Raw genomic sequence first — 25693 nt, 5'->3', positions numbered from 1 at the left:
GGAAAGGTACAATTTTCCCAGACTGAACCAGGAAGAATTAAAAAATATAAACAGACCTGTCACAGGTAATGAAATTGAAACCGTAATTAAAAACTTTCCAACAAACAAAAATCCAGGACCAGATGGCTTCACAGGAAAATTCTATCAAACATTTAGAGAAGAGCTAACACTGATCCTTCTCAAACTCTTCCAAAAAATTGCAGTGGGAGAAACACTCCCAAATTCATTCTATGAAGCCACCATCACCCTGTTATCAAAACGAGAAAAAAAGTCACAAAAAAGGAAAATTATAGACCAATATCACTGATGAACATATATGCAAAAATCCTGAAAATACTAGCAAACAGAATCCAACAGCACATTAAAAGGATCATACACCATGATCAAGTGGGATTTAACCCAGAGATGCAAGGATTCTTCAATATGCGCAAATCAATCAATGTGATACACCACATTAACAAATTAAGGAATAAAAACCATATGATCATCTCAATAGATGCAGAAAAACCTTTTGACAAAATTCAACACCCATTTATGATAAAAACTCTCCAGAAAATGGGCATAGAGAGAACCTACCTCAACATAATAAAGGCCATATTTGACAAACCCACAGCCAACATCGTTCTCAATGGTGAAAAACTGAAAGTATTTCCGCTAAGATCAGGAACAAGACAAGGATGTCCACTCTCGTCACTGTAATTCAACATAGTTTTGGAAGTCCTAGCCACAGCGATCAGAGAAGAAAAAGAAATAAAAGGAATCCAAATCAGAAAAGAAGTAAAACTGTCACTGTTTGCCAATGACATGATACTATACACAGAAAATCCTAAAGATGCCACCAGAAAACTACTAGAACTAATCAACGAATTTGGTAAGGTTGCAGGATACAAAATTCACATAAATCTCTGACATTCCTATACACCAACAATGAAAACTCAGAAAGAGAAATTAAGGAAACACTCCCATTTACCACTGCAACAAAAAGAATAAAATACCTAGGGATAAACCTGCCTATGGAGGCGAAAGACTTGTACTCAGAAAACTATAAAACACTGAAGAAAGAAATCAAAGATGACATAAACAGATGGAGAAATATACCATGTTCTTGGATTGGAAGAATCAATATTGTGAAAATAAGTATACTACCCAAAGCAATCTACAGATTCAATCCCTATCAAACTACCAATGGCATTCTTCACAGAATTAGAACAAAAAATTTTACAATTCGTATGGAAACACAAAAGATCCCGAATAACCAAAGCAATCTTGAGAAAGAAAAATGGAGCTGGGGGAATCAGCCTCCCTGACTTCAAACTATGCCACAAAGCTACAGTAATCAAGACAGTATGGTACTGGCACAAAAACAGAAATATAGAACACTGGTACAGGATAGAATGCCCAGAGATAAACCCACGTACATATGGGCACCTAATTTATGACAAAGGAGGCAAGAACATACAATGTAGAAAAGACAGCCTCTTCAATAAGTGGTGCTGGGAAAACTAGACAACTACATGTAAAAGAATGAAATTAGAACACTACCTAATACCATACACAAAAATAAACTCCAGATGGATTAAAGACTTAAATGTAAGACCAGACACCATTAAAACTCTTAGAGGGAAACACTCTTTGACATAAACCACAGCAAGAGCTTTTTTGATCCACCTCCTAGAGTAATGGAAATAAAAACAAAAATAAACAAATGGGACTTAATTAAACTTAAAAGCTTTTGCACAAAAAGGAAACCAAAAACAAGACAAAAAGACAACCCTCAGAATGGGAGAAAATATTTGCAAATGAAACAACAAAGGATTAATCTCCAAAATATACAAACAGCATGTGGAGCTCAATATAAAAAAAACAAGCAATCCAGTTAAAAAATGGGTGGAAGACCTAAATAGACATTTCATGCTCAATATCACTAATTATTAGAGAAATGCAAATCAAAACTACAATGAGGTATCACCACACACCGGTCAGAATGGCCATTATCATTATCAAAAAATCTAGGAACAATAAATGCTGGAAAGGGTGTGGTGAAAAGGGAACCCTCTTGCACTGTTGGTGGGAATGTAAATTGATACAACCACTATGGAAAACGGTATGGAGTTTCCTTAAAAAACTAAAAATAGAACAACCATATGACCCAGCAATCCCACTACTGGGAATATACCCTGAGAAAACCATAATTCAAAAAGAGACATGCAAGACAATGTTCATTGCAGCACTATTTACAATAGACAGACATCGAACAAACTTAAATGTCCACTGACAGATGAATGGATAAAGAAGATGTGACACATATCTACAATGGAATATTACTCAGCCATAAAAAGAAATGGAATTGAGTTATTTGTAGTGAGGTAGATGGACCTAGAGTCTGTCATACAGAGTGAAGTAAGTCAGAAAGAAAAACAAATACCATATGCTAACACATATATATGGAATCTAAAAAAAAAAAAAAAGGTACTGATGAACCTAGTTGCAGGGCAGGAATAAAGAGGTAGACATAGAAAATGGACTTGAGGACATGGGGTGGGAGGGCAAAGCTGGGGTGAAGTCAGAGTAGCATTGACATATATACACTACCGGATGTAAAATAGTTGGCTGGTGGGAAGCAGCAGCATAGCACAGGGAGATCGGCTTGGTGTTTTGCGATGACCTAGAGAGGACGGGAGGGAGGCTCAAGAGGGAGGGGATATGGGGACATATGTATGCATATGGCTGATTCACTTTGTAGTGAAACAGAAACTAACAGAGTACTGTGAGGCAATTATATTCCAATAAAGATCTATTTAAAAAAAAAGATGTAAAAAAAAAAGATGTTGATAGATCAATAGATGATAGATAGACAAACGTGTGTTTGTCCATGTGCGTGTGTGTGTGTGTGTATGTATCTCCTTATTCTTCAGTTCCGGTTGGTGGAGTTAACAAAAATTTCACTTCTGAATTCCTTTTTTGCTCATATCTATAATATAACCGGAAACTCTGGGCATAGAAGAAAGAATATAAACTTTGAAATCAGCACTACACGGTCTCACCAGCTCTACGATCTTATACACATAGTTACTATTTCCTCATCTCTAAAATAGGAACAATACATATGCGACAGGGATGTTCTGTGGACTAAAGAGGTCACTATGAAAAGTGCCCATGATAGGACTTCCCTGGTGGTGCAGTGGTTAAGAATCTGCCTGCTAATGAAGGGGACACTGGTTTGAGCCCTGGTTCGGGAAGATCCCACATGCCGTGGAGCAATTAAGCCCGTGCGCCACAACTACTGAGCCTGGGCTCTAGAGCCCACGAGCCAGAACTACTGAAGCCCGTGCACCTAGAGCCCATGCGCCTAGAGCCCGTGCTCCGCCATCGCAATGAGAAGCCCGCGCACCGCAGAGAATAGCCCCCGCTCGCAGCAACTAGAGAAAGCCTACGGGCAGCAACGAAGACCCAACGCAGGCAAAAATAAATAAATTAATTAAGAAAAAAAAAGTCTTCATAGTGGAGTTAACACTATGTAGGAGATTGTGTAGGATTTGCTGATGGGGGAAAGAGCATATTTCAGGCAGAGAGAACAGCACGTGCCAAGGTCCAGTGGCAATAAACAGTATGGGAGAATCCGGGAAGGCCTCTCTTCAGCTCCGAGTTGAGCACAGGGTTCAAGGAAGGGTGGATGATGGATATAACCTTATAGAGGTGACAAGGGCTAGAGAGAGGCCTTGCAAAGGAGTTTAATCCTTAAAGGTAATAAGCAACATGACCAGATTTCTTTTCTAAATGATCTCCCTGGCAGCAACAGTGTGGGGGATGGATTCCATGGAAATGGGACTGTGGCTAGAAGACTAGAAAGAGGGGAATTCCCCAGCGGTCCAGTGGTTAGAACTCGGCGTGGGTTGATCCCTGCTGGCGGAACTAAGATCCCACATGCCATGTGCTGCGGCAAAAAAAAAAAAAAAAAAAAAAGACTAGGAAGAAGAGAGTTGTGACAGTCCAGCCGGGGTGGTGGGGGCACTGAAAGGAGAGAAGAAGAAGGCTCAGGAGGGCTCAATGGCTGAGCAGAGAAGCGGAGAGCAAGGGTGAGACCAGCAGGCAGGTCACCAGGGAAGGTAATGATACCTTAGCAATACTGGTTCTGCTACTTATCCGCTGTAGAACAGCATGGTTCTGAGCCTCAGTTTTCTCATCTGTGAAACGGTGATGGGTATCTACTTCGTAGGAGTATTATGAGGGCTTACTTTTTTTTTTCGGCTGTGCAGCACAGCTTGCGGGATCTTAGTTCCGCGACCAGGGATCGAACCCGGGCCCAAGGCGGTGAAAGCGTGGAGTCCTAACCACTGGGCCGTCAGGGAATTCCCTATGAGGACTTAATTTTAAAGGCATTCTAAATGTCTGGCACATTAATGAGTTCTGTACGAATGCTTGTTACATAAACGGATAACTCACAGAGGGAAATGTTTGGGGGAAAAGACAGGATCTTTTCTGGGTATGCATTGAGTGCCAGGGGCCTATGGGACATTGCTATGAGGTCCCTGAAAAACAGATTTGGAACTCTGGAGCAAGGTCTAGACAAGAGATAGATTTTATGAGTGGGAGTTGCCTCCAGAGGAATGGATGAAATTGCTTAGAAATACTGTGCAAATAAGGAGAAGAGGGCAAGGACGGTAACATGACAAACATCTCATGGAAGGCTGAGGCAGGGACTCCAGAGAAGCCGACCAAGAGGGGCTGTCTACAGAGGATGAGCGCTAGGAACTGGGGTATCAAAGAACCAGGGATGCTTCAGAGGTAAAGGGAGATAATGGTCTCTGGGTCAGAAAAGTGAAGGCTCATGTTTCAAGAGCTGAAGCTGGAGGTAAGAAGGCAAGAAAGACCTAAACGTCGGAGGATGGAGGCAATTCCCTTGTGGTCCAGAGATTAGGACTCCGCGCTTTCACTGCCGAGGGCTCGGGTTCAATCCCTCGTAGGGGAACTAAGATCCCACAAGCCCCACAGCGCAGACAAAAAAATGAAAAACAAAAGATGAGAGGGTGGGCACAAAAATATCTAGAACGGAGATTCAGGAGGCTGTCATTGGTAATATGCTCACCAGGTGGCGCCAAAGACCCTCCGTGGCGATTAACACGGGCCTTAGGACTCCTGCCCCTTAGGCGAGCCTCGCGGCGGCTGCATTTAAACCTGACAGTCAGCCAGGTGGCATTCCTTTAGTCAAGGAACCATCAAACTTCCACTACTGGAAAGCTCTGAGGGATACACACACACACACACACACACACACACACACACACACACACCCCTCTGCTCTTCCTTTGGTATGTGAAGATAAAATAAGAACTTTCAGAGAATAGTCCCATCCATTTTATTTCCTACATAGTTTTCAAATCTACCCACGTCTTTTCATTATGGAACTTTTCATAGTTCCATTGCAAACCACTATGCTCACTTGCTGGGACCCACCACCGCCGATGCTTTCTAAAGTGTCACTCTGCATTCATTCTCAATGCCCCGCTAACCCAGTGTGACTCTTCCCACTGCAATTTCTTCCAAGTAGGTATATCTCCTAGCTTCCCACCAGACCACAGTACTGGAATTCTTAGTGTAGCAGTTCCTGGAGCCAGATTGCTGGGTTCAAATCCCAGTTCCAGCACTCGCTGGCTGTGTTGCGATTTTGGGCAAATTCCTTCACTCTCTGCCTCAGGTCTTCATCTGTTACATGGAGATAATTACCTCAGGGACTTTCCTGGTGGCGCAGTGGTTAAGAATCCGCTTGCCAATTCAGGGGACACGGGTTTGATCCCTGGTCCGGGAAGATCCCACATGCGGTGAAGCAACTAAGCCCGCCCACCTAGAGCTGGTGCTCCGTACAAGAGAAGCCACCGCAATGAGAAGCCGGCCCACCGCAATGAAGAGTAGCCCCCGCTCACTGCAACTAGAGAAAGCCTGTGCGCAGCAACGAAGACCCAATGCAGCCAAAAATAAAAATAAATAATTAAAAGAAAAAGAGATTTACCTCAAAGGACCATAATGAGGACCAAATGAGTTTACAGTTTGTTTTTAGTACACTGCTTGGTACACAGTAAGTGCTCAATAGATGAGAGCTATTATTAAAAGTCTTCAGGATGAAAATTCAGATTCTTACTGTGGCCTAGGTGATCTCCTTGATCTAGCTTTTCCCAACTTTCTGGCTTTATCTGGAAGCACGCATCCTTTTCTGCTGCTTCAGCACCACCTGCTCTCAGACAGTTACCATCACTGTTTTTTTTTTCTTTTTTTTTCATTTTCAGTCAAATTTTATTAAAAAAAAAAAGCAGCAGATCAACATTACAATTCAAGAACCTAATCTAAATATGCACTTGACAATGAAGCACATCTGAGTATGGAGTGAAAAAAGTTTTTTCCAAAAAACCATCAAACGTATCATCTCCAAATACCCAAATAATAAATCACTTCTGCAGGCCGTCTATTGAGTGGAATCATAAACAAAGAAAGAAGATTTATCGCTGTGAAAACAAATCTGTAGTACAGTAGTATGAATCTTGGGTATTAAACATAATCAGTTGAATCGAGTTAGGAAGTTGAAAATCTAATAAGAAATCTGTGTGTGAGAGAAAGTCTATAAGCCAGCTGACCCAAGAGCAACTGAGATATCAAACTTGTTCAGTGAAACCACACATTATTTTAAATCTCCATTTTTTGAAGGCAATTAAAAATTACAATTCCAACAGCCCACAAACCAAATTTAAAAAAAAACTGTAGAAAGCAATTAAAACTACGTTCAAGGAGCCACTTTTTCAGCTCAATTTCAGCACCCCAAGGAAAAAATAAGCGTCCATGACTATCACAGATGAAACAGAATGAAATGTCATTGGAATCAGTTATTTTCCCCCACTGAGGTATAAAATCTATATAGAAATTTGATACTATACTATAACAAATTGTACTTCTCATAGTTCTGTTTTAATTTCCTTTAAACCCTGTTTAATATAGTTTTTTAAATTGTTGTAAAAATGTTTTCATGATTCTGAATCTGGTTCCAGTTCTTTTTCATTTATTTTTATATCAATATTTAATATACTGGGTACCAGTTCTAATCAGAAAAAAAAATCTTGGACATCTCTTCATTATAACAGCACATTCAGCAGAAATGACTGATGTGCAAGCAAACCATAAAAGGTGCTGCTCTCTGGAAAGCACATTTCGTAGATTGTTTCAGTCTGAATATTCTTTACAATGATTCTTGATGAAAGACTCTTAATCTTGTAAACATCAGTGTGCACAATCTCGCTACTATGTAGTTTCACGTCCTTGGACAGGAAGGCCGGTTCACAGCTAGTGAAAGAGAGAGCAGTTTAAGTTTTAATGGCTGATAAACCTTACATCCTGCAGGAGGAAAGCACTTTTCCTTTTTTGCTACTTAAGAATGTGGCAGAAATGTATGCTGAGGTAGCCCAGTCAATCCTTATTTTTTTCTTTTTTTGTAAATTTGGTCTCAGAATATTTCTGGAAGGGTTACATTTCAAAGAAGCCACTGCTGGGACCGGCTTCCATTGCAGTCTCTAATGCTGGGCACCTGGCTGTCCTCTTCTGTGGCTTTATCCAGGCACTGATTACTGTTCACATGCTGCAGGGTTAGTTTCACCGGATCATACTCCCAAAGTTGGTTGCCTTTTAGGTGGTGGCATGTGAGCATTGTGACTGGGCCATTAAGTTTGGAGACATTCAAGCAAAGGTCATCTGTTTTAATTTCTTTGTTGGCAGTGTAAGAGAAAACCTGATTACCTCCCATACCGTGACAGCTAAAAATTCCAACTTTTTCATTCTCTTTTCTAGCCATGTTATCTAGACACTTTCCACATTTCGTATCTTTCCCAAAGAGAAATAGTGACGTGGAATCTGAGAATCGGGATAAATATTCTCTAGGTACCAAGAGAAAGGTCTGCATTGGAGTTTGTGTCTTAGACCAAGTCTTGATGATATATCTCCATAATCTACCTTTGTAACACCTGGAGAAATTATATAGAAGAAATTCTTGAATTCATCCATCCACCCTTCTGCAAGTCGTCTGTTATTTTTATTGATAATCTGCCCTGTGCCTCCTGGAAACGTGTAGGGTGTAGCTTTCCGAAACACATGTCCAACATGTGAGCAAGTGACAATCTCCAAAGTTCCTCCACACTGCCAACTCCTAAAGGAAGTTTCTAGGTTTTCTCCTCCCCAAATATCCATTCCAGCATCATATGTTCCAGTTTCCTGAAAGTAATCTCTGTCTATTGAAAAAAGGCCTCCTGCCATTGTAGGTGTTCTCACAGGAAGAGTTCGATCACCTTTCCTTCTGTCCATTTCTCTTTGGGGAACAGGATACCAGCGAAAGTTGAGCTTCCAGTTGAATCCACCATAGGTCCTGCCATGTACTCAAAAGTATCATCACTGATCACATCAATGATAGGACAGACCACTGTCTTCCTGTCATGTTTGATCCTGGCTAAGAGAGGCTCCAGTCACCCCACTGTACATTCACAGTGAGCATCTAAAAAGGTGATCACTTGGCCTTTAGACACTGCAGCTCCTTTTAACCTAGCTCTGATCAATCCAGAACGTTGCTCCATTCGAATTACGTGAACTGGTACTTTTAATTTTTTCACATAACTCTCTAGAGGTCTTTTCAAAAAGTCTCTTTCGGGCTTCCCTGGTGGCGCAGTGGTTGAGAGTCCGCCTGCCGATGCAGGGGACACAGGTTCGTGCCCCAGTCTGGGAAGATCCCACATGCCGCGGAGCGGCTGGGCCCGTGAGCCATGGCTGCTGAGCCTGCGCGTCCGGAGCCTGTGCTCCACAACGGGAGAGGCCACAACAGTGAGAGGCCCGCGTACCGCAAAAAAAAAAAAAAAAAAAAAAAAAAAATGTCTCTTTCACTGGCATCATCTACTAGAACAATTTCTTCTAGCATGTGTCTTGGTGAGCGATTAATGACACTATGGACAGTTCGCAGAAGTGTGCTCCAAGCCTCATTATGGAAAACAATCACCACACTTGTGGTAGGAAGATTACCTGCATACACCTTTGTTTTACACCCTTCTAACCTAACATCTGGTAAAGATCTGTTGAGTGCAATCGTCTCACTTGGCATTAAATTGAACTGATTGATTTTAAACATCTCTTTCATCTTTTCTTGATCCTCTTTAGGAATGACGACTGGTTTCCCCATTTCTCCAGGACCTTCATGAGGCTTTTGTACTGGCTCTAGAACATCCCCAGCAGGAAGTCCTCTCTCTTTTTTTTCATCACATTTGTTGCATTCACTGAAGTAAAGCAGCAGGAACATATCCAAGAGTACCCAAATCAAGGAGGTGGCTAGGACCACCTTGCAATATGCAAATTTTCTCATGGCACTTTAAGTCAAATGCAAAATTAAAAAATATATATATATATATATAAAAATATACAAAGATCATGAAAATTATTCCAATCCAGTTTCATCAGAAATCACGTTCATAACCCCAAAGTGGTTTTTCAAATGAATTCATATCCCAAATCCTCATGTCCCACATCTCCTCGGTCCGCGCGCGGCGGCGGGCGCTCCTCGGGGCCGGCCCGGGCGGTCGCGGTGCGGTCCCGCGGGCCGCAGCGCGGGCGCTACTCTCGGGCCGCCGTTCGCCGCGCCTTTCTTTTTTTTGAGTCATGCTGCATGGCTTGCAGGATCTCAGTTCCCTGACCAGTTATTGAACCAGGCCACGGCAGTGGAAGGCCGGAATCCTAACCACTAGACCACCACGGAACTATCATCACTTTCTTCTGCTGGCAGTGCTCACTCCCGCCCTCCCTGACACAAACACTACTCATCCTTCCCAGATATATCTGAACAGTTCTCAGGAATCTCTCAGATCAGAACCCTCCTAAATTCTTTACAGATCTTTGCATATTGCACTGCTAAAACTTATAATTTTTATTAAAAACTGTGATCTGTTGTCTAATGTCACCCCTTTTCCTGCTCCCAGAATGTAAACTATGGGGACAGCAAGACCTGCTAGTGGGATTCTGCAGAGCTTGAACTAGGGTGACGATCCAGGAAAGGGGAAAGAAGCAAAGACGGAGATCATGGAATCATCATATAGCAGTTCCATCTACCATTCCCAGTCCCCTTCCTGGCTCTCTGGGAGTCCTTTTCTCATTGATCAGCAAGTCCTCCCCTGTGTTACTCTTGGCCAGCCTCAGAGAGTAACTCCCACCAGCTTTGTTTGATTCTTGTCCTGGGAACCCCTCAGGGAAGCAGGGCTTTTCAGTCAGGATAGTGCTGAGAGAATCCAAGAGCAAGGCTGGCAGGGCTGGACTGGGGTGCACACATTTGGGTGCAATTAGAAAGAATCATCTGGAAGACTGTCATGCCTTCATCTTAGAGCAAATCAGCCCAGTAACTGCACCACGAGCTAACTGCACTGATAAAGCAAGATTCAAAGACAAGGCAAGGGCCTTGCCTTTATATCTTCACTGCCACACCTCCTGACTGAGCAGTTTGACGTCTAGATCAGTGGTGTTTATTGAAAAATAAGACAATCAAAGGAACTCTGAATAAATGATTACTATGGAAACATTAAAGGGGAGCAAACGGCAAGAGGTAGCAAAAAAAAAAAAAAAAGAGAGACAGTGGAACCCATGCTTACAAGAGCTGGAAAGAGCATGGGAGGTAATACTGCCCACGGTAGGATTCCATAATTGTTCCTTCTGGTTGAGCTGGGGACTGTGCTTGTTACTTTGGAAGACAATAATTCCAACCAAAATGGGGATCAGACTCCTGAAACTATTACAATGCCTCAAGGAGAGGATGGGATACAGCTAAGGTTTTGATCAGTAAATTCGACTAAGGGAAAAGGTAAATCAAAGGGCTAAATGGCAACCTCAAGGGTCAGGAACCAGGGAAAGGACTCTTCACCAACAGACTTACCATCAGGAAATCCATGAACGTTTGTAAGCTGTCTAGTGAGGTGGTAAAGAGGGAGGTGTAAACCAGGTCCAGAGGCACTCTTGCCCAGGCTCAGCCTGCTCTGCAGTCAAGGGAATAAGCCAGGCCACCTACTTTTATAGCACTTAGACTGTTCTGGATTCAGTCTATAGGGAATATTAAATTGCCTCCACAGGTACAATGTCAGAAACTCATCTTCTGAGAGTTGAAGTCTTTATTTTCCCAAACCACAATTTTAAAATACTTAAATGACGTGAACAGAAGGGGATGCAGCCACAGTCTTCCAAGATTGTATGCCTGGTCTCCTCCCCAAACTAATCTCACACCTTAAATGCCCATTTAAATGAGATATAGTGTTAGATTGACACACATCTATTTGAAATCAACATTTATCCCTTTGGACTTAAATAAATCCTATCCCACACCCACAACTCTTAAGTACTACTGAACTTTCCAAATCCTTTCCATCACTTTTCTCTAGATGAACAGAGCTCAAAGGGAGTTGAAGAGTTCACTCACTGAGATCTACAATTAAGTGGGCTGAAAAGCCCAATCAGGGGGCTCCTCCCCTTTAAAAAACTAAGAGCCTTGCAAAATGGTAACAAGTGATTCCCAGCCCTGCTTGGGTATTACCATCTCTGAGCTTTTGCGTTGCCTGGGCCTCAACTTAAGAATTCAGGGAATTCCCTGGTAGTCCAGTGGTTAGGACTCTGCACTTCCACTGCAGGTCTGGGTTCAAGCCCTGGTTGGCAAACTAAGATCACACAAGTCGCGGGGTATGGCCAAAAAAAGGATTCAGACAGAAACCCATTACAAGCTTTTAGCAGCTCTGGAGTCCAAGTATGCAACAAGGGTTGAGAGTCACTGCTAGAGCCCAGTTTATTGCTACCTCCAAAATCATCACTACCATCTCCACCATATTCCACTTTCCACCTGTTTCCAGCAACGTTACAGCAGAATAAACCATTAGGTTTACATTCCCAGCCTTCCATTTAAAAATTCAGGTTTTCTACTACAGCACATTATTTTAAACCGTCCCCTTTTGTAGGGTGTAAAGCCCCCCAAATTCCAGAAACCAGACATCTCATACTTCTCAACTATAGAGCCCTTCTGTCTATACAGCACGAGAAGAGGCTGGACTTCTGGAAATTTTTTTTGTGGTACAAGGGCCTCTCACTGTTGTGGCCTCTCCCGCTGCGGAGCACAGGCTCTGGACGCGCAGGCTCACAGGCCATGGCTCACGGGCCCAGCCACTCTGCGGCATGTGGGATCTTCCTGGACCGGGGCACGAACCTGTGTCCCCTGCATCGGCAGACGGACCCTCAACCACTGCACCACCAGGGAAGCCCTGGAAATGAGTTCTTGTGATTTCATTTTGGTAAGGATCACTGGAATTCTCTGAACTGGCATTGTATTAACCAACTTTGCAAAGCTATGTACATGTGCAACTTGAGGCCAAAGCAGCAAATTATAAAAGTAGACACAACTGCCTTTTTAAGGCAGATGCCCAATGCAAGAAGTACCTACTGTTGGCTACCTCCCATCCCTTTCACATCTTGCTAAGTGTCAGGAAACAACCCACATATCCAGCACCAGAGGAAAACTTGAGCCTATTCCAAATCTTGAGTTTGAAACTTGGTTAAGATATGAATGAGCCAGAGAATTTTATTTTCTTCATCTAAAACCAGAGCAAATTGCAAACTTTAAGGTTATTCTGGGGGATTCACTTTACAAAGGGAAGATGCACTTCTATCACTACAGCAACAGCCTACTGGTTTATTTAAAACAGGATGGTCCTTTTTCCTCACCTCAGAGTACTTTCTTCAAAATCTCAATTGTATCACATTCATTTTGAAGCACTAGAAAAAGAAATGTCATTAAAGTAATAAACTCAAAACTTGAATAATATTTTCTTTATTTACAAGTTAGAATCAACAGACAAAGAAAAGACAATCCAGGGGACCAAATGGGGAGATGACTGAAACCCCCAGGGGCCCCAAATGGAGCAGAAGGAAAAGGGAAAACAGAGTAGAAAAAAAAAGTCAACGTAAAAAAAGAACGTCTTCCTCCCTCCCCATGGAGGCTGAGGGGACCACGGCCCCACCCTGCCCCGGCCTTACCTAGCTTAAAATAAATTAGAACAAACAACCTCAAAACAGGGCCCTTACAAGTGAACAGGGCAGCTACGGCCTCAGGTAACCCTGTATCAGGGCCTTTGCCCATTCCCACCCTTTACCCCTGCCCCACCACAGTCATTTTGAATAGGGGCTCTATGCCTAAGAGGTCACTCTCCATGGGGCTGGGAACGCAGTTGTATTTTGTCCATTTATGTCCCTCCTTCAGTAATTGTCCCTGCATTCCTCCCCCCTGCAGAGCCAGCTCTCCTACAGTGGGGGGAGGGGGTGAGATGAGGAAGTGTCACAGCAAAGGGAGAGTAGGGGTGGGGCAGGGTAGTCTAGGGGTCCGGTCCTGCGGAGCCTCCTGCCCCATCTGGCCTGGCCCCTTAGCCTGAGTCTGAATCACTGGTGTCTGAAGAAGAGGAAGATGAAGAAGAGGAGCTGGAATCCGAGCTGGAGCTGGAAGCACTGAGGCGGGACACTGCTACCTGCTGTGCCGATGACGTCTCTGTTTTTTCACTCGCTGCAGAACAAAGTTGAAGTTTAAAGATTATTTCAGTCTGATTTCCATTTTTCAAGAGTCAAGAGGGCAGGATGTAGTGAATTCACAGTGGCTTACTGAACACTCACCTTTCTTGGGGGGCTTTTTGGTAGAATTGAGCTGCCCACTAACATCTTGTAACCGCTTTTCTAGTTCCCGCTTCTTCTCCAAAGCCAGTTCCTCCTTTGTCTTTCCCACAGGTTTCTTAATAGCTAGAAAAACAAATATACCAGGATTAAGATAGCCAGAAGCACCCTAGTTTCTCTGTCCCCTATTGTTGCCAAATTCCTTTCTTGAACATTGGGAAGCAACTAATCCAACCCTTATCATCCCAGGAGCTGATGACCTCAAGTCCATCAAGCATATGCCTAACTATCCTTCTCTCACTGTCCTCAGAACTTCGTGAGGATTTGCTGAGTTAACTGAGTTAACTCTGCCCCTCTAGATGCAACAAATCCTCCTCAGAACTTCGCAAGGATTTGCTGAGTTAACTGGTGGGCCTCATTTCATACTCACTATAGGGCTTCCGAGGTTTCTTTCGTAGGCAGGAAAGGACATAGCGTTCAAGCTCTCTAAGTGTGGATGGCTTGAGCGTTTCAAAATCAATCTCAATTTCTTCTGGGTTTGAGTCACGTAAAGAGGGCTCCCTGGCTTGAATTATGTGCACAACTCGACCCAGTTTCTCCCCGGGCAACTTGTTGATGTCCAGGCTCAACTGCCGCTTCTCGTCGTAACTCATGGGCCTGCTTTCTTCCTCTTCCTCTGAATCATAGCCTGCAGGCAGGGCAGGTGGGGCTGTCTTTGTGGCCTTTTTGGGGAGTCTACGGGCAAAAGAAAATTGTCAATTGTGGGATATTCTCACTATTCAAACCAGTGACCTGGATTTCATGCCTGAAAAACTGTTTTCCATTAAGGCAAAAGAGTGGGCTACTAGACACTGTATCAGGGGAGCAGAGCTTCCACACGTCAAACACTTTTATTAATCTCGGACTTTGAGAACTAAATATAAGTACACTGGCACAGGTCCACTTTTTTTTGCTCCCTAAAGCACTAACCCACCCCCGACCACAGAAGAAAACACGAAAAACCACAGATTCACTGGTTTAGAGAAGGGGTAGGCAGACTACACTGTCAGAGTTAAGCAGCTTTGAGAGACTACAGTCTTCAAAAATCTACTTCATCACCTGGCCACTTGCAGAAAAAATTCGCTGGACCCTGATTTAGAGAAACCTTTGCAAGGAGTGGGAGAAACCATCCTCCCCGGAGAGATTAGAGACATAACTGAGCTGTCTCTGCTTCCATGTTAGATAGTACTCACTTGGTGCTACTTCCTCCAGAAGGTCCAAAGCCAGGAGGGCCTAGGGTAGCAGCGCTGCCAGCCCCACTGCCACTCGCTTTCTTGGACTTCTTGGGCTGAGATGGGCGAGGTGCCCGAGGCCCTTTGTCATCTTCCTCAACCCCAGCTCGGCCTCGATGCTTCTCTGCCTTCCGTTTCTTCTTTTTCTCTTTTTTTTCTCTCTTTCGCTTGGGCTTGGATATCGGGCCTTGGGACAGGGCAGCCAGTTGTTCATGTACTGCTCGAAGCTAAAGAGGAAAAAGAATCATGTGAAATGGAAAAAATAAATAGGTAAAGCAATAAAGACTGAAACAAAAAAAATTTAGGGCCAAAACAGCGCACAAACCTCACCCAGTAAACAGTGACAAATCAAAATAATACCTGTTCCTGTAGTTCAGCCAAGCGATGAGCCCTTTCTTCCTCAGAGTCAGAGCTTTCACTCTCTTCTTCCTCCTCTTCATCCTCCTCATCTTCCTCCTCCTCCTCCTCAGAAGAGCTCTCACTGCTACTTTCCTCGCTGGAGGACTCTGAAGATGATTTGGCCAAGCCAGGGGGCAAGGCAGTAGAGACTGGTAAAGGCCCTGGTTCCAGTGGTTCATCTGGCATCTTGGCATAACGGAACTCAAATACATCCTAGAAAGAGACAGCAGACTCAAAACCATGCTAGTGGATATGCCCTGATCATACCCAGCCATATGGCAGCTCCAATTTACAACTGTAGAGACTGGGAGAGCCCCATGTTGAGGTTGTGCACCACAGACAGCAAAATTTCTCTCCCCAGACCCATTTATTCTTCCAACTCCGACCTTGACACTCACCTGTAACTTTCGTGCCATGGCCACAACATCATGGTCTGGGGGATTGTACTTATAGCAGTTGGAGAACATAAGCCGCACGTCAGCAGCAAACTCCTGTGCATCCCGGTAATCACGATTCTCCATCTTCCGCTGCAGAAGGAGGCAGCATCAGAAGCTGCACAGGCAGGAAGACTCACCTTTCCCTGCCAGCTCCAGACACCGCAAGGCTAGCCCTCTCGAGAGTACGGGGGCGGGGCAGGGGTAGCCTTAAGGATCTATGCCCTGGGGCTCAAGTTTGAAGTCAAAGGAATTTGGGTGGGTTGAAGAAATACCTATGTCTAGGAAAAAAAATCATTTCTAAGGGGAAAGAGAGGGTGGGTGGCCTCTAAGCAGCCATCCCTTAACTTTCCTATCCTAACCCAATATTCCCAATAGGTAGGACCTAATTGTAGATGAATAGCAATGCTCTGAACACAAAACCCACCACACTGTCTCAAACTCCAGAAAATATGGACTCCTAACAAGTACCTGACCTTCTGCCCCGTTACTATTTTGTAAAAATAAAATGCCGAGACCGCTGTGTGCCCGGAAAAAGTGACTGTTTTATTGATCCCTAGGCTCCAATCACTGCCTGAGTATCCCATCTGCCCCATGCAGTGGGTACCTTGACAGTGCTGAGGTCCATGGGGTGCTTAATGATGTCATGGTAGTCATGCAGGCCAAGAGCAGAAGCGTCCACTGGTTTATAGAAAGGCCAAGCATAGGCAGCATGCTTCTTAGAGAGTAATTCCTTCAAAATGCCATTGCAGTGTTTTAACTGTTCCGACAGCTTTCCTTTCTTGGAGCTTTGGTGCTGTTGCTGAGAGTCAGGCAAGTCTTTGCGTGGGGGCTTGATAGGGCGGCCACTCTCTCTACGCATAGGGGGAAGCCGTGCTGCCTTAGGCTCAAGACCCCCGGGAGGGCTAGCTGGGGAGCCAGGAGCCAGGATAGCTGTAGGTGTAGGGGTGGTAGTATCTGCTTTCCGCTTTACCCCTTTTTTCTGCAGAGAAAAACAAGACAGGAGCCTTTTACCCTGGGTCCACTCCATTCAAGACCTTTCCATCCTCATTGTCCCAAAGATATCCACAGATGTATACCTTGGCAAGGGGCTGGGCTGGGGGAGCTGCAGAGACAGCAAGGAGCGGGGGTCCAGCGGAGTGCAAGGACTTGAGAAGGGGCGAAGAGATGACCGATGGGTGGGGAATGTTGAGGACAGTGGTAGGTATCTCAGGTGGTGGAGTATACAGGGCTGTGTGAGACACAGAAGAGACAGCAGGCACCTGATGGGCACTGGTGATACTGCCCTGGAGTGCTGGGGTGGGGGGAGAGAAAAAAAGTTTAGTCTGATTATCTTTCCCATCTTTAGGTCTTCATTGGCAAAACTCCTTCTCTTCCTACCTGCCAATTTGGCCCCTTTCTTGTGGCTGTTCTTAGGGATAGTCACCACAAGCTCTTGTTCCTCTTGTGGCATTGATGCCACCTTCTGTAGAAAGATCTTTTCCAGCGTTTGTGCCATCAGGACAATATCATCAGTAGGCTACAGGAAACACAAAGAAAAAGTTCAAATGCCAGCAAAAGACAAGCAAAACCATTTTTCTCTGAGGAATTCCTAGCCCCAGGCATCACCACCACCCCCCCTTACAAAACTTCACCATCAAGTACTGAAAATCACCTGTATTGGGCCATTAAATTCCCTTTTCTCTTCCAACTCTGCCCCTCAAGATGCAACAAAGAAATAAAGTTCAGAGGTAAAAGAATGAGAGCTGATTAAAAAAAAAAAAAGTTCCTGCTCTACTCAGATCTCTGGAGATTTCTCTGAAAAACAGGGCCACTATCCACAAGAATAAAAAGTGTTCTATTTAAACATCTCTTAACTCTGGATCTCTGAAACCACATCACTGCTTTTAGTGGTACCTTTTGGAACTCAGACTTTCTAGGATCCTGACTACTGAGAACACCTACAGTAAAACACTTAAACCTTTCATTGATAAAGTAGTGATAAAAAATGCACTCTCTCCCCCCAACTACTAACAACACAAAAACACTCACCTTGTTGTAGATATAACAGTTGGTGAACATGGTATTAAAATCCTGCATACACTCTGAGGCAGCCCAGTAATAGTTGTTTTCAAGTCTCCTCTTAATAGTACCCATATCCATAGGCTGCTTTATAATTTTGTGATAATCCTAAAAAAATGAAATGGTAGGTCAGAGCTACAAAAAGATAAACGCCTGTTCTCCTAAGCAAACTACCGACCCCAGCACACACGCACATACACACCCCCTATGCGTCAAGAATACAAAGTCTCCTAAACTGCGGCCCCAATTAAATCTATGGGATAGGAAAAAAATGGAACAGGATTCTTGTCACCCATAGGGAGGCCCCTACTGCCTTTCTCTAACCACCCACCTCCCACCCACTCTGGAAAAGCTTCCCATCCTGTGACATTACCTCTGGGGCTGGCTATCCATGGGCTGCATGAGGGAGAGGAAGAAGCTAAGAATTTTGGCCACCGTGGTCCTCTCCCAACCTGGGGTGGGAATCTGTAAAATGGAGCCAGGGCACAAAAGTTAAGGAAGGACACATGGAGGGCACAATGAGAGATGCTAAGATAGCAAGCGGTTGGATCAAACACAAAGGACCAAGAATCCAGAAATCTGGTGGCTATCTGCCCTACAGGGTAGAAATGGGAACTCCTAGGGGCCGCAGCAGCTACACTAGACAGCCCACCTCCACGCACACACACTCTTGTTCATTTCCATACCTCCCCATTCCAATCTCTCTACTCACCGGCAGACCCAGTTTGACAGCATCCACAGGCTGCCGGAAGGGCCATGCAAACTGATGTTTCCACAGAGCCTTCATCACCACCTTGTGCAGGTATTGCAACTGGTTGGTAACCCGTCCTGGCTTTTTGGGATTGGACACCTCCGGGGGTGGTGGGTTGGCAGGGGTTAGTTGCAAAGCCGGCACTGAAGCCATTGTGGGGCTCTCGAATCCCTCATATAACAGGGAGGGCTTTCGAATCCTTTTCCCAGGCGCTGCTGCCTCTGGGCCCAGCCCCAGTAACCCTGCATTCCCCTCCCCAGGGAGCCTGTGAAGACAAGGAACAAAACCATATGTGATAATCTTGTGGAACTTGAGAGAGTACAATTTACACTAATTTACACTACGTACCCTCAATAAATCCAGGCTTGGAATCTAGTGAAAGGTGGTCAAGATTATGAAAATGAAACCAGTATCCAAACAATCCATGGAGCTTTTGTTCTTCTACTTCCTACCACCTCTTCTGTTCTTAGTCCTACATTCTGAATTCTCAAGTCTGATGGACTCTTTCATCTGTTTTTAAAATTTAAAGTGAAAAAGCCCAAGGTAATTTCTCACAAAGCACAGCCATTTGAGAATCGCAGCCTTATTGGGATGGGACTTAAGCAAAATGGGTGGAGCCGAGAAACTCAAGCCCCAAGCTTCCTCCTCACTAGGGACTTGGTGGTTGCCATGGTGGTTGAGCCTGAGAGAAGCGGGTGAAAAGGAAACAAAATAGAAAAATTTCATAAAATGCTAATTAAACAGACACTTAAGAATCCACCTGTGCAGAAGAAATCAGCATCCTCCACAAGCTCTGGATAGTTAACTCCAAACAGATCAGACATCTAACGGAAAACCCTATCAACTCAAAAAAAGAAAAAAATCAGACAAGGGAGCATTTGTCACACTTCACAGCCTGGAATACCCCAAGCTACCAGCCTCCAGAAATTATTCACAAATTCGTCTCCTGCCTCTGAAGAACTCAAAAAATAGAGCTGTCCGAACAGTCAAGGTCAGCAAGTTCCCTCAGAAAAGTGATACAGACCTCCCCTGCAACCCCTAACAAAAACTGCGATGCCGTTAACAGTTCCCACTACAGCATCAACTCTGAAGATCAAACGCCAATAATGCACCAAGTTTACATTCTCTCTGGTGCTCCTCGAGACCAGGTGCTTCCCAAGGCCCAAGACTAAAGACGTTATACCGAAATCTCATTGTTTACATCCGCAGAACTGGACTAGAGGATCCTTAGCTCCACCCTCCTACCCTGAATGAAACTCCCAATTGTATCACAAAAACAAAAAAAAAAACACAGCAAAAACCCCAATCCTCTGCAACAAGACACACAACTCTCAACACAAAACCGCACCAGTCAACGAAAGACTAGCAGGAACTTAATGACCTACCCCAACCATCAGGAAAGAGTGATCCTTCTACCTTCTACCCTACTCAGGAAATCTCCGTTTCCAGTCCTCGAGCTCTATCACCATGGCAACCCTGTAAAGCACAAGATACGGCCACGAACCCACTCCCCCAAAAGGCCTGACAAACCGTCGCTAGACACCAAACCCACGACCCGCAGGACCTGCTCCTCAACCAAAGTCCTTCCCCATTACATTCTGCCGCCACCTCCCTCTGCCCGACTCGGGTAAGATCTAACCACAGAGAAAGAAACAACATATAAACTGACAACCTGTGCTCCCTCCATATTCAGGATCTGGGCCACTGCCTCAGTCCCAAACCGCCGCTCTACCCCCTGCGCGAGCCCGGCGAGCCAACAGTTGCGCCACGGAACAACAACGCGCCCCACTCGGTCCCGCACTCCCTCCGAATCCGACGCCCCACACCCGCGCGCTGCAACTCGCAAACGTCCCCTTCCCACACGCCGTTCGCGGGAACGTACTTGTTGTGGGGAGTCACGTTTTGCAGCATCTTGACCACGGGGAACCGGCGCTGCCCTCAGCCGCGGAAAGTCCGGGTGGCCTCGGTTCCCCTTACCTTCCAGTCCAGCATAACCCGGGAAGTGGAGGGGGGGGGGGTCGGGGGCCGCTGCCCTCGGCCCTCCAGGCAACAACCCCCCCCGCCGGGCCGGCACGAAAGCAGTCTCCTCCGCTGTTTCTCGGAGAACTCCCGGCAGCTTGGCGCGCTCCGCAGGAGGCGGACAGCGAGAAAATGGCGGCGGCCCCAGCTGAGGCGGGCGAGCAAAGGGGGACGGACTCTTCAAACCCCAGGACAGTCCCCGATCCCAGACACCGTCGTCAATATTGCCCGCTGTTGGTCTGCAAGGATCCCCTCTTCCTGCCAGGACCGTCCGGCGCGGACGAGGTCCCGTTTCGATCTCGGATGGAGGCGGATGAACACGAAAAGTGGTTTAGGGAGCCGCCGCCTCCATCTTTGAAATCCTCTTGAGGGCGGAGTAGAGGGGGTGGACAGACTCCGAGGACTGGGCGGGGCTCGAAAAAGGGGAGCTTCGGGGGCTTCTATGGGGTCTGTACTGTCCGCCGGGACCGGTCATAGGCCGAGACGAAGGCCATTTCCAAGCGGATGGACGTGGATTGTAATGGCGGCCCCGGACGACTCGAAGGCTCTGTATAGGTAGGCAGAATCCTCCAGCTCGTTCTAGAGGCTGCTCCACTCCAGCGCGAAATGGCGCCGCCGAGCCCCGCGCCAGCCCTTTATATATAGGCAGGGGGGCGGAGCTTCGCCGCTCATGCGCGCCACCGCGCTCGCGACTTCCCCCACCCCCTCCGCGCGCGCGCGCTCGCTCACGCGCGTGAAGAAGCGCAGTCGAAGGGGGAGGAACACCTCTCCGCGGGAGCGTTTTCTATTGGTCGGCGGATGCGATGACGTCATAAGCCTCATTTCCAACGCGTTAGTCACCAGGCAGAAGAATGCCGCATAGACCCACAGGGAAGCGGCAACCCGCCACATCTCCGAGCCAATTGGCTGCGCTGTGGTTCGGCAACTCCAGGGAAAGAGCGAGGTTGGCAGGGGTGCAGCACCCTCTCCCCGCCTCCCCTTCCAACAAAGTCTTCCCAGGCGTCCAAGCCCAGTGCGACTGGTGACTGCCAAGCTCGGGCAGGTCGTGCCGTTTGTAGCTCCTCCATTGGCCAGACTGGCAGGACTGGAGGCGGCCGCGTGGGCGTAGTCAGCCTGGGCCCGCCGGGGTGTGGTCACAGGACGCCCGCGGCTTGTTGTTCTCGGCAGTGAGGAGGCCGCCGCAGTGAAGAATCTGAAATGAGGAAGGAGACGCCATCTTAGAAGCCGCGGCCTGGCACTGGCAAACAGCTAAGGGCTCCCAAACGCAGCAAGGAACCGAACGTTCCCGTTCTCCGCAATCAAAAATACAGAATTGATAATTAAAATCCTCCCTTTCCTTCCCCAAGCCAAACAATCGAAAGACAAAGGCAAAACTCTCCCCAGAATCTACCATCTGTGAACTCTTAAAGGCTTTTCACCAACAAGGCAACCAAACAGAATACGTTCCAAACACTTGCACCCCAAGGACCTCTCCAATCCCTCCCACTCATACCTTCAGGTACCAATACAAATATCTGCCTGCTCGACAAAACCTCGGCAACCCTTAACTGGGAGCAAAATCTCCAAACGCACCCATATACCCTTTAAAATGAAACCCACCTCCTCCCCAAACTTCATTCCGGTGTCTGGCTCAGAGCGGAAAAAACAAGTCCCGCGAGGGGCGAATCAGGGTGAACGCCCTCCCCCTCCTGGCGAGCTCAGACCTTTCCCCACGCTCCCCGCCCTCCCCCCACCCCGAAGGCAGGCCCACACCCTCTAAGGGTCCTGGCGTCGCGGGGGCGGAAGGGCCCCCCCATCCCCCCCACCAGGGTTCGGAGTCCTCCCCACGGAGCGGCTGGTCCATCGGTCAGCGCCAGGGAGGAGGGCGAGCGGAGGAGGCGGCGGCTGCGGCTCAGACTAGCCCTCCCCCTCCTCTCCCCTCCCCCCTCCCCCCGGGCTGTCCGCCTCCGAGGAGGGGCAGGAGCCATTTTGGGAACTCAATTTCGCCCCCTCCCCCCAACCCACTCAACTTACATCTTTCCCACAATCTAGTACAGTAATCTGATTAGGGTTACAGACTAAGTGTGAATAGAGCCAAAGCACAAGGTCAAGATCTCTAAAGCCACCTCTGGGGCTCCCCCGCCCCCTTACCGGAGAGTGAAAGAATTTCCCCCACCTGGGCTTTAGTGGGGGGCCTTCCCCTCCTCCACGTCCCCTCTTCTGGCTACCAAGGAAGAAAACAGACTATGCATATCTGAATAAGGAAATTAATGTAAGTTAAGGAACATAAGAGCCCCCTCCCCCCGCAAACCCAGGGCTTCGTGAGGGCCTAGGTCCTTGAACTCCAACTAGGTCACCCTCCCTCCGTAGCGGCCCTGGAACCCTAACCTCGCTTACTGTGTCTAAAATGGCCATCAATTCTCGACCACCCGAGTCCGGCAAACCCTGCGGAGGAGGGGTAGTGGGCACCGGGAAAGCAGTCTCTCTCCTCCCCCCCACCCACCTCCGATCAGACCTCGGCCCCAAAAGTACAAGCGGGCCCGCCCGGGTGGCTGCAGCAAAGAGAGCAATGACACAGCAACTTTGCAAAGGCCTTCTCCCCTCCCCCATTCCCCTCCCCCTAATGGCCCAACCTCCCCAATCTGCCTTTCTCCACCCGGGGCCTTGCAAGTCTGCACACAGGCCCATCAAGGGGCTGGCCAGGGAAGAAAATTTAGGAGGTCGAGAGTATACAGGGCCTTATTAGAAAGGAAAAGGGCAGCCAGACAGTACTCTGGCTTATTTCCCTGCATTCCGGAAAATCACTGCTCTCCGCTCCCTCCCAGTTCTCCCTTCCCCTACATGAGTCACAGGGGAGGCTACTGCTACTCAGTAATTTGGAAAAGTAACTCTTCCCTCCTTTCCGTTCCCTCCCCCGCAATACACAAGGAAAGAACTGTTCAGGAATGGGGGAGGGGATGAAGGAGGCAAAAGACGCCACCCAGGAGAAACCCGAAACCTTGGGAGCTGTGAAATCGTTCCAGGTCCTGAGACTCACTCTCTCCTGTCTCAGGCCACGATTTCCAACCCCTCCCAAGACGCCGGTTGGGCCGGTTTCTGCTCCCAAGAGGACCTCAAGCTTCCAGCCTGCAAGCCCTCCCCAGCCTGGGGTGGACACATGCTCAGCTAAGACCCCCGCCGCGGCAAAGAAGGTTTTGTTCGGAAGGCTCCGCAGGTCATGTCCACGTGAATGCACACAAATTCGATAAGCGACTCGAAGTGTAACCTCCACCGTGCCATGTGGCGACTGCCAGCTTCCTACCGCTGATACAAAGGAAGCACAGAAATGCTCCTTAGTCTCTGCGGAGAAAGGGAGTGGGCGCCTGGGAACAATCTCAGTTTACAACCCGGGTTGCCAACTCTCAGCATTCCCATCTACGAGTAAGAACTACAGTCACCACTCCCACTCCTCAGCCCACTAGGTCACCCCACCCTCCAAACGCCAAAAGGATCCCTTCTCACCTGGCTCCAAGCTCCTGTACCCCCAGGGGACGAATGGAATGGGGGGGGGAACACCGCCCCCACGCCCCTTTGCCCTCCAATTGGTATTGAGACAGAGGTTGGCCATTCCCCTCCCCCACCCGAGGGACCCTCTCCTGCTCGCCCCCCTACACACTCCCATTGGCTGTAAACTGTTTGAAGGACAAATCCTCCCACCCTCAGGATTCTTCTCTGCACCCCAAGAATCTCCCTCCCGGACTCCCCACCATTGGTTAGGCACTTAAATGACTGACAACGCCCCCGCCCGCCAAAGGCCCCGTCTCACCTGGATCCTGGAACCTTCCAGGGGGGCTCCAATGTTCCCCTTGTCTTGGTGCGGGGGGAGGATGTAATCCGGGGTGTCACCCCCCCGGAAACTGAGGTTGCTTTGGGGGAGGGGGCGTAGCCCCCAGCCCCTCCCTTCCCGACTGAGCTGGGGGGTGGGGAGAGCATCGGGGCCGCGCGGCCACGTCAGCAACATCCAGATTGGCTGACCCGGGTCACGTGCCAGCCGCTCCCTCCCCCCCCCGCCACGGGGGCGTTTTCCGTAGGTTCCTAGGGGTCGTTCAAGGGGCCAAGGGGGCCGCATGGCCCAGGCATTTCTCCAAAGACCCAGAGCACTCTAATGCCGCTGCTTCTGCATATCCCCGGCTTCCCATCCCGCTATCATCGACCCTATCCCCCCCACTCGCCTCTCCGTACGGGTTCAGCATGGCTGCCGCAGCCCGGGAACGTGCACAGCGCAGGCGCATGGGTGCGACCGGATTGGGGGAGGGGAAAGGAGAGCGGGAGGCCGCGGGGAGAGCAGTGCGCAGGCGTGAGGGCGGGTTCCGTAACTCCCGCGGCGGGGCTCGGAGCGCGCGCAGTGGGTGGGGCGGAAGCGGGCGCGGCGCACCGACCTCCTGCCTCAGCAGGCCTTACCCCGGTGCGGGCGGCCTCGCGGGGCAGCCGGGGGAGCCCTGCCTCGGTTCCTTTTCCGCAGGTGGAGGGTGCGGCTTGGGACGCCCGAGCCGGAGTGCAGTGGGAACGCGCGCCGCCGTGCTGTTGTCAGTGGAGGAGAATGGGGCCTGGACCTGGAGTTGTGAGGGTTTGCAGGGTGGGGTCTCTTCCCGGCTGTAGTGTGGTTCCACGACGGGAGTGTTGTCACCGCCCTCGTTGTGCTTGCGGCGGGGAGAGGAGGTGCGGGCGGTTGGTGTGGGCGTTTTGTTCGGTCTCATTGTCTTAGGCCGCTTTCTAATCTCTCATTTCCCCTGAGTCTACCTGGAGTTCCTTACTTTATTGAGACCTGCCGGAGCCTGGACTCCTTTGCCTGCTGCAAAACTTTCCGGCCTTTTGATCACTTTTACTTCTTTACTGGGCTCGTCTCGACCATTTGAGTTAAAACACTTAGGCTTTTTCTAAGGCTTTACCCTCTGCTCATGTTGAATAAAACCCATAAAAGTCTAATCTAGGGATGGTTGCCACCTAAAGGCGACCTTTTACTTGTTCATGGGCAGTAATCCCTCCCTTGACCCTCAGTGTGGTTCAAATGTTCACTCTAGTTCATAACTCCCCCCCCCCACCCG

The 25693-nt window shown here is 47.8% G+C and overlaps 3 protein-coding genes and 1 pseudogene across 6 annotated transcripts in view; all 4 read right to left on the bottom strand.

The window, feature by feature from the left end:
* RPS18 (ribosomal protein S18) overlaps positions 1-20804 on the bottom strand; it is a 148655-nt gene extending 127851 nt beyond the window's left edge. Inside the window, exon 1 of the mRNA XM_082848580.1 lies at positions 20763-20804. Within this exon, the coding sequence (XP_082704706.1) occupies positions 20763-20764 (2 nt within the window). The 5' untranslated portion in view covers positions 20765-20804. The remainder of the gene's footprint in view (positions 1-20762) is intronic.
* Positions 7303-8660, bottom strand: LOC309967755 (polypeptide N-acetylgalactosaminyltransferase 1-like; annotated as a pseudogene). Its single transcript has one exon. The product of its transcript is annotated as a polypeptide N-acetylgalactosaminyltransferase 1-like (transcript).
* On the bottom strand, positions 12735-20750 carry BRD2 (bromodomain containing 2). 3 transcript variants are annotated; one of them, XM_082848564.1, is made up of 12 exons: positions 20494-20750; positions 18573-18876; positions 17831-17968; positions 17180-17318; positions 16879-17093; positions 16407-16781; positions 15764-15892; positions 15327-15578; positions 14928-15193; positions 14126-14430; positions 13699-13821; positions 12735-13591 (listed from the first exon to the last, which is right to left on the bottom strand). In XM_082848564.1, exons 1-12 carry the CDS (start codon positions 20520-20522, stop codon positions 13455-13457), a joined length of 2412 nt encoding a protein of 803 aa, XP_082704690.1. In that variant the 5' UTR covers positions 20523-20750; the 3' UTR covers positions 12735-13454. The 3 variants fall into 3 exon arrangements, with proteins under 3 accessions (XP_082704690.1, XP_082704691.1, XP_082704692.1); XM_082848565.1 differs by having other exon boundaries at positions 20589-20749; XM_082848566.1 differs by lacking the exon at positions 20494-20750 and adding an exon at positions 18234-18325 and having other exon boundaries at positions 12737-13591; positions 18573-18631.
* Positions 20805-20931: 127 nt separating the features above from the next.
* LOC309967748 (uncharacterized protein) lies at positions 20932-24803 on the bottom strand. The gene is made up of 2 exons (XM_082848572.1): positions 24415-24803; positions 20932-21822 (listed from the first exon to the last, which is right to left on the bottom strand). The coding sequence occupies exons 1-2, from the start codon at positions 24579-24581 to the stop codon at positions 21210-21212; spliced, it is 780 nt and encodes a 259-aa protein (XP_082704698.1). The 5' UTR covers positions 24582-24803; the 3' UTR covers positions 20932-21209.
* Positions 24804-25693: the final 890 nt, after the last annotated feature.

This window comes from Leucopleurus acutus (genome assembly GCF_964270905.1).
Source record: "Leucopleurus acutus genome assembly, chromosome: 10".
In the NCBI taxonomy this organism is placed as follows: domain Eukaryota; kingdom Metazoa; phylum Chordata; class Mammalia; order Artiodactyla; family Delphinidae; genus Leucopleurus; species Leucopleurus acutus.
This window is presented reverse-complemented; position numbering and strand designations above follow the sequence as displayed.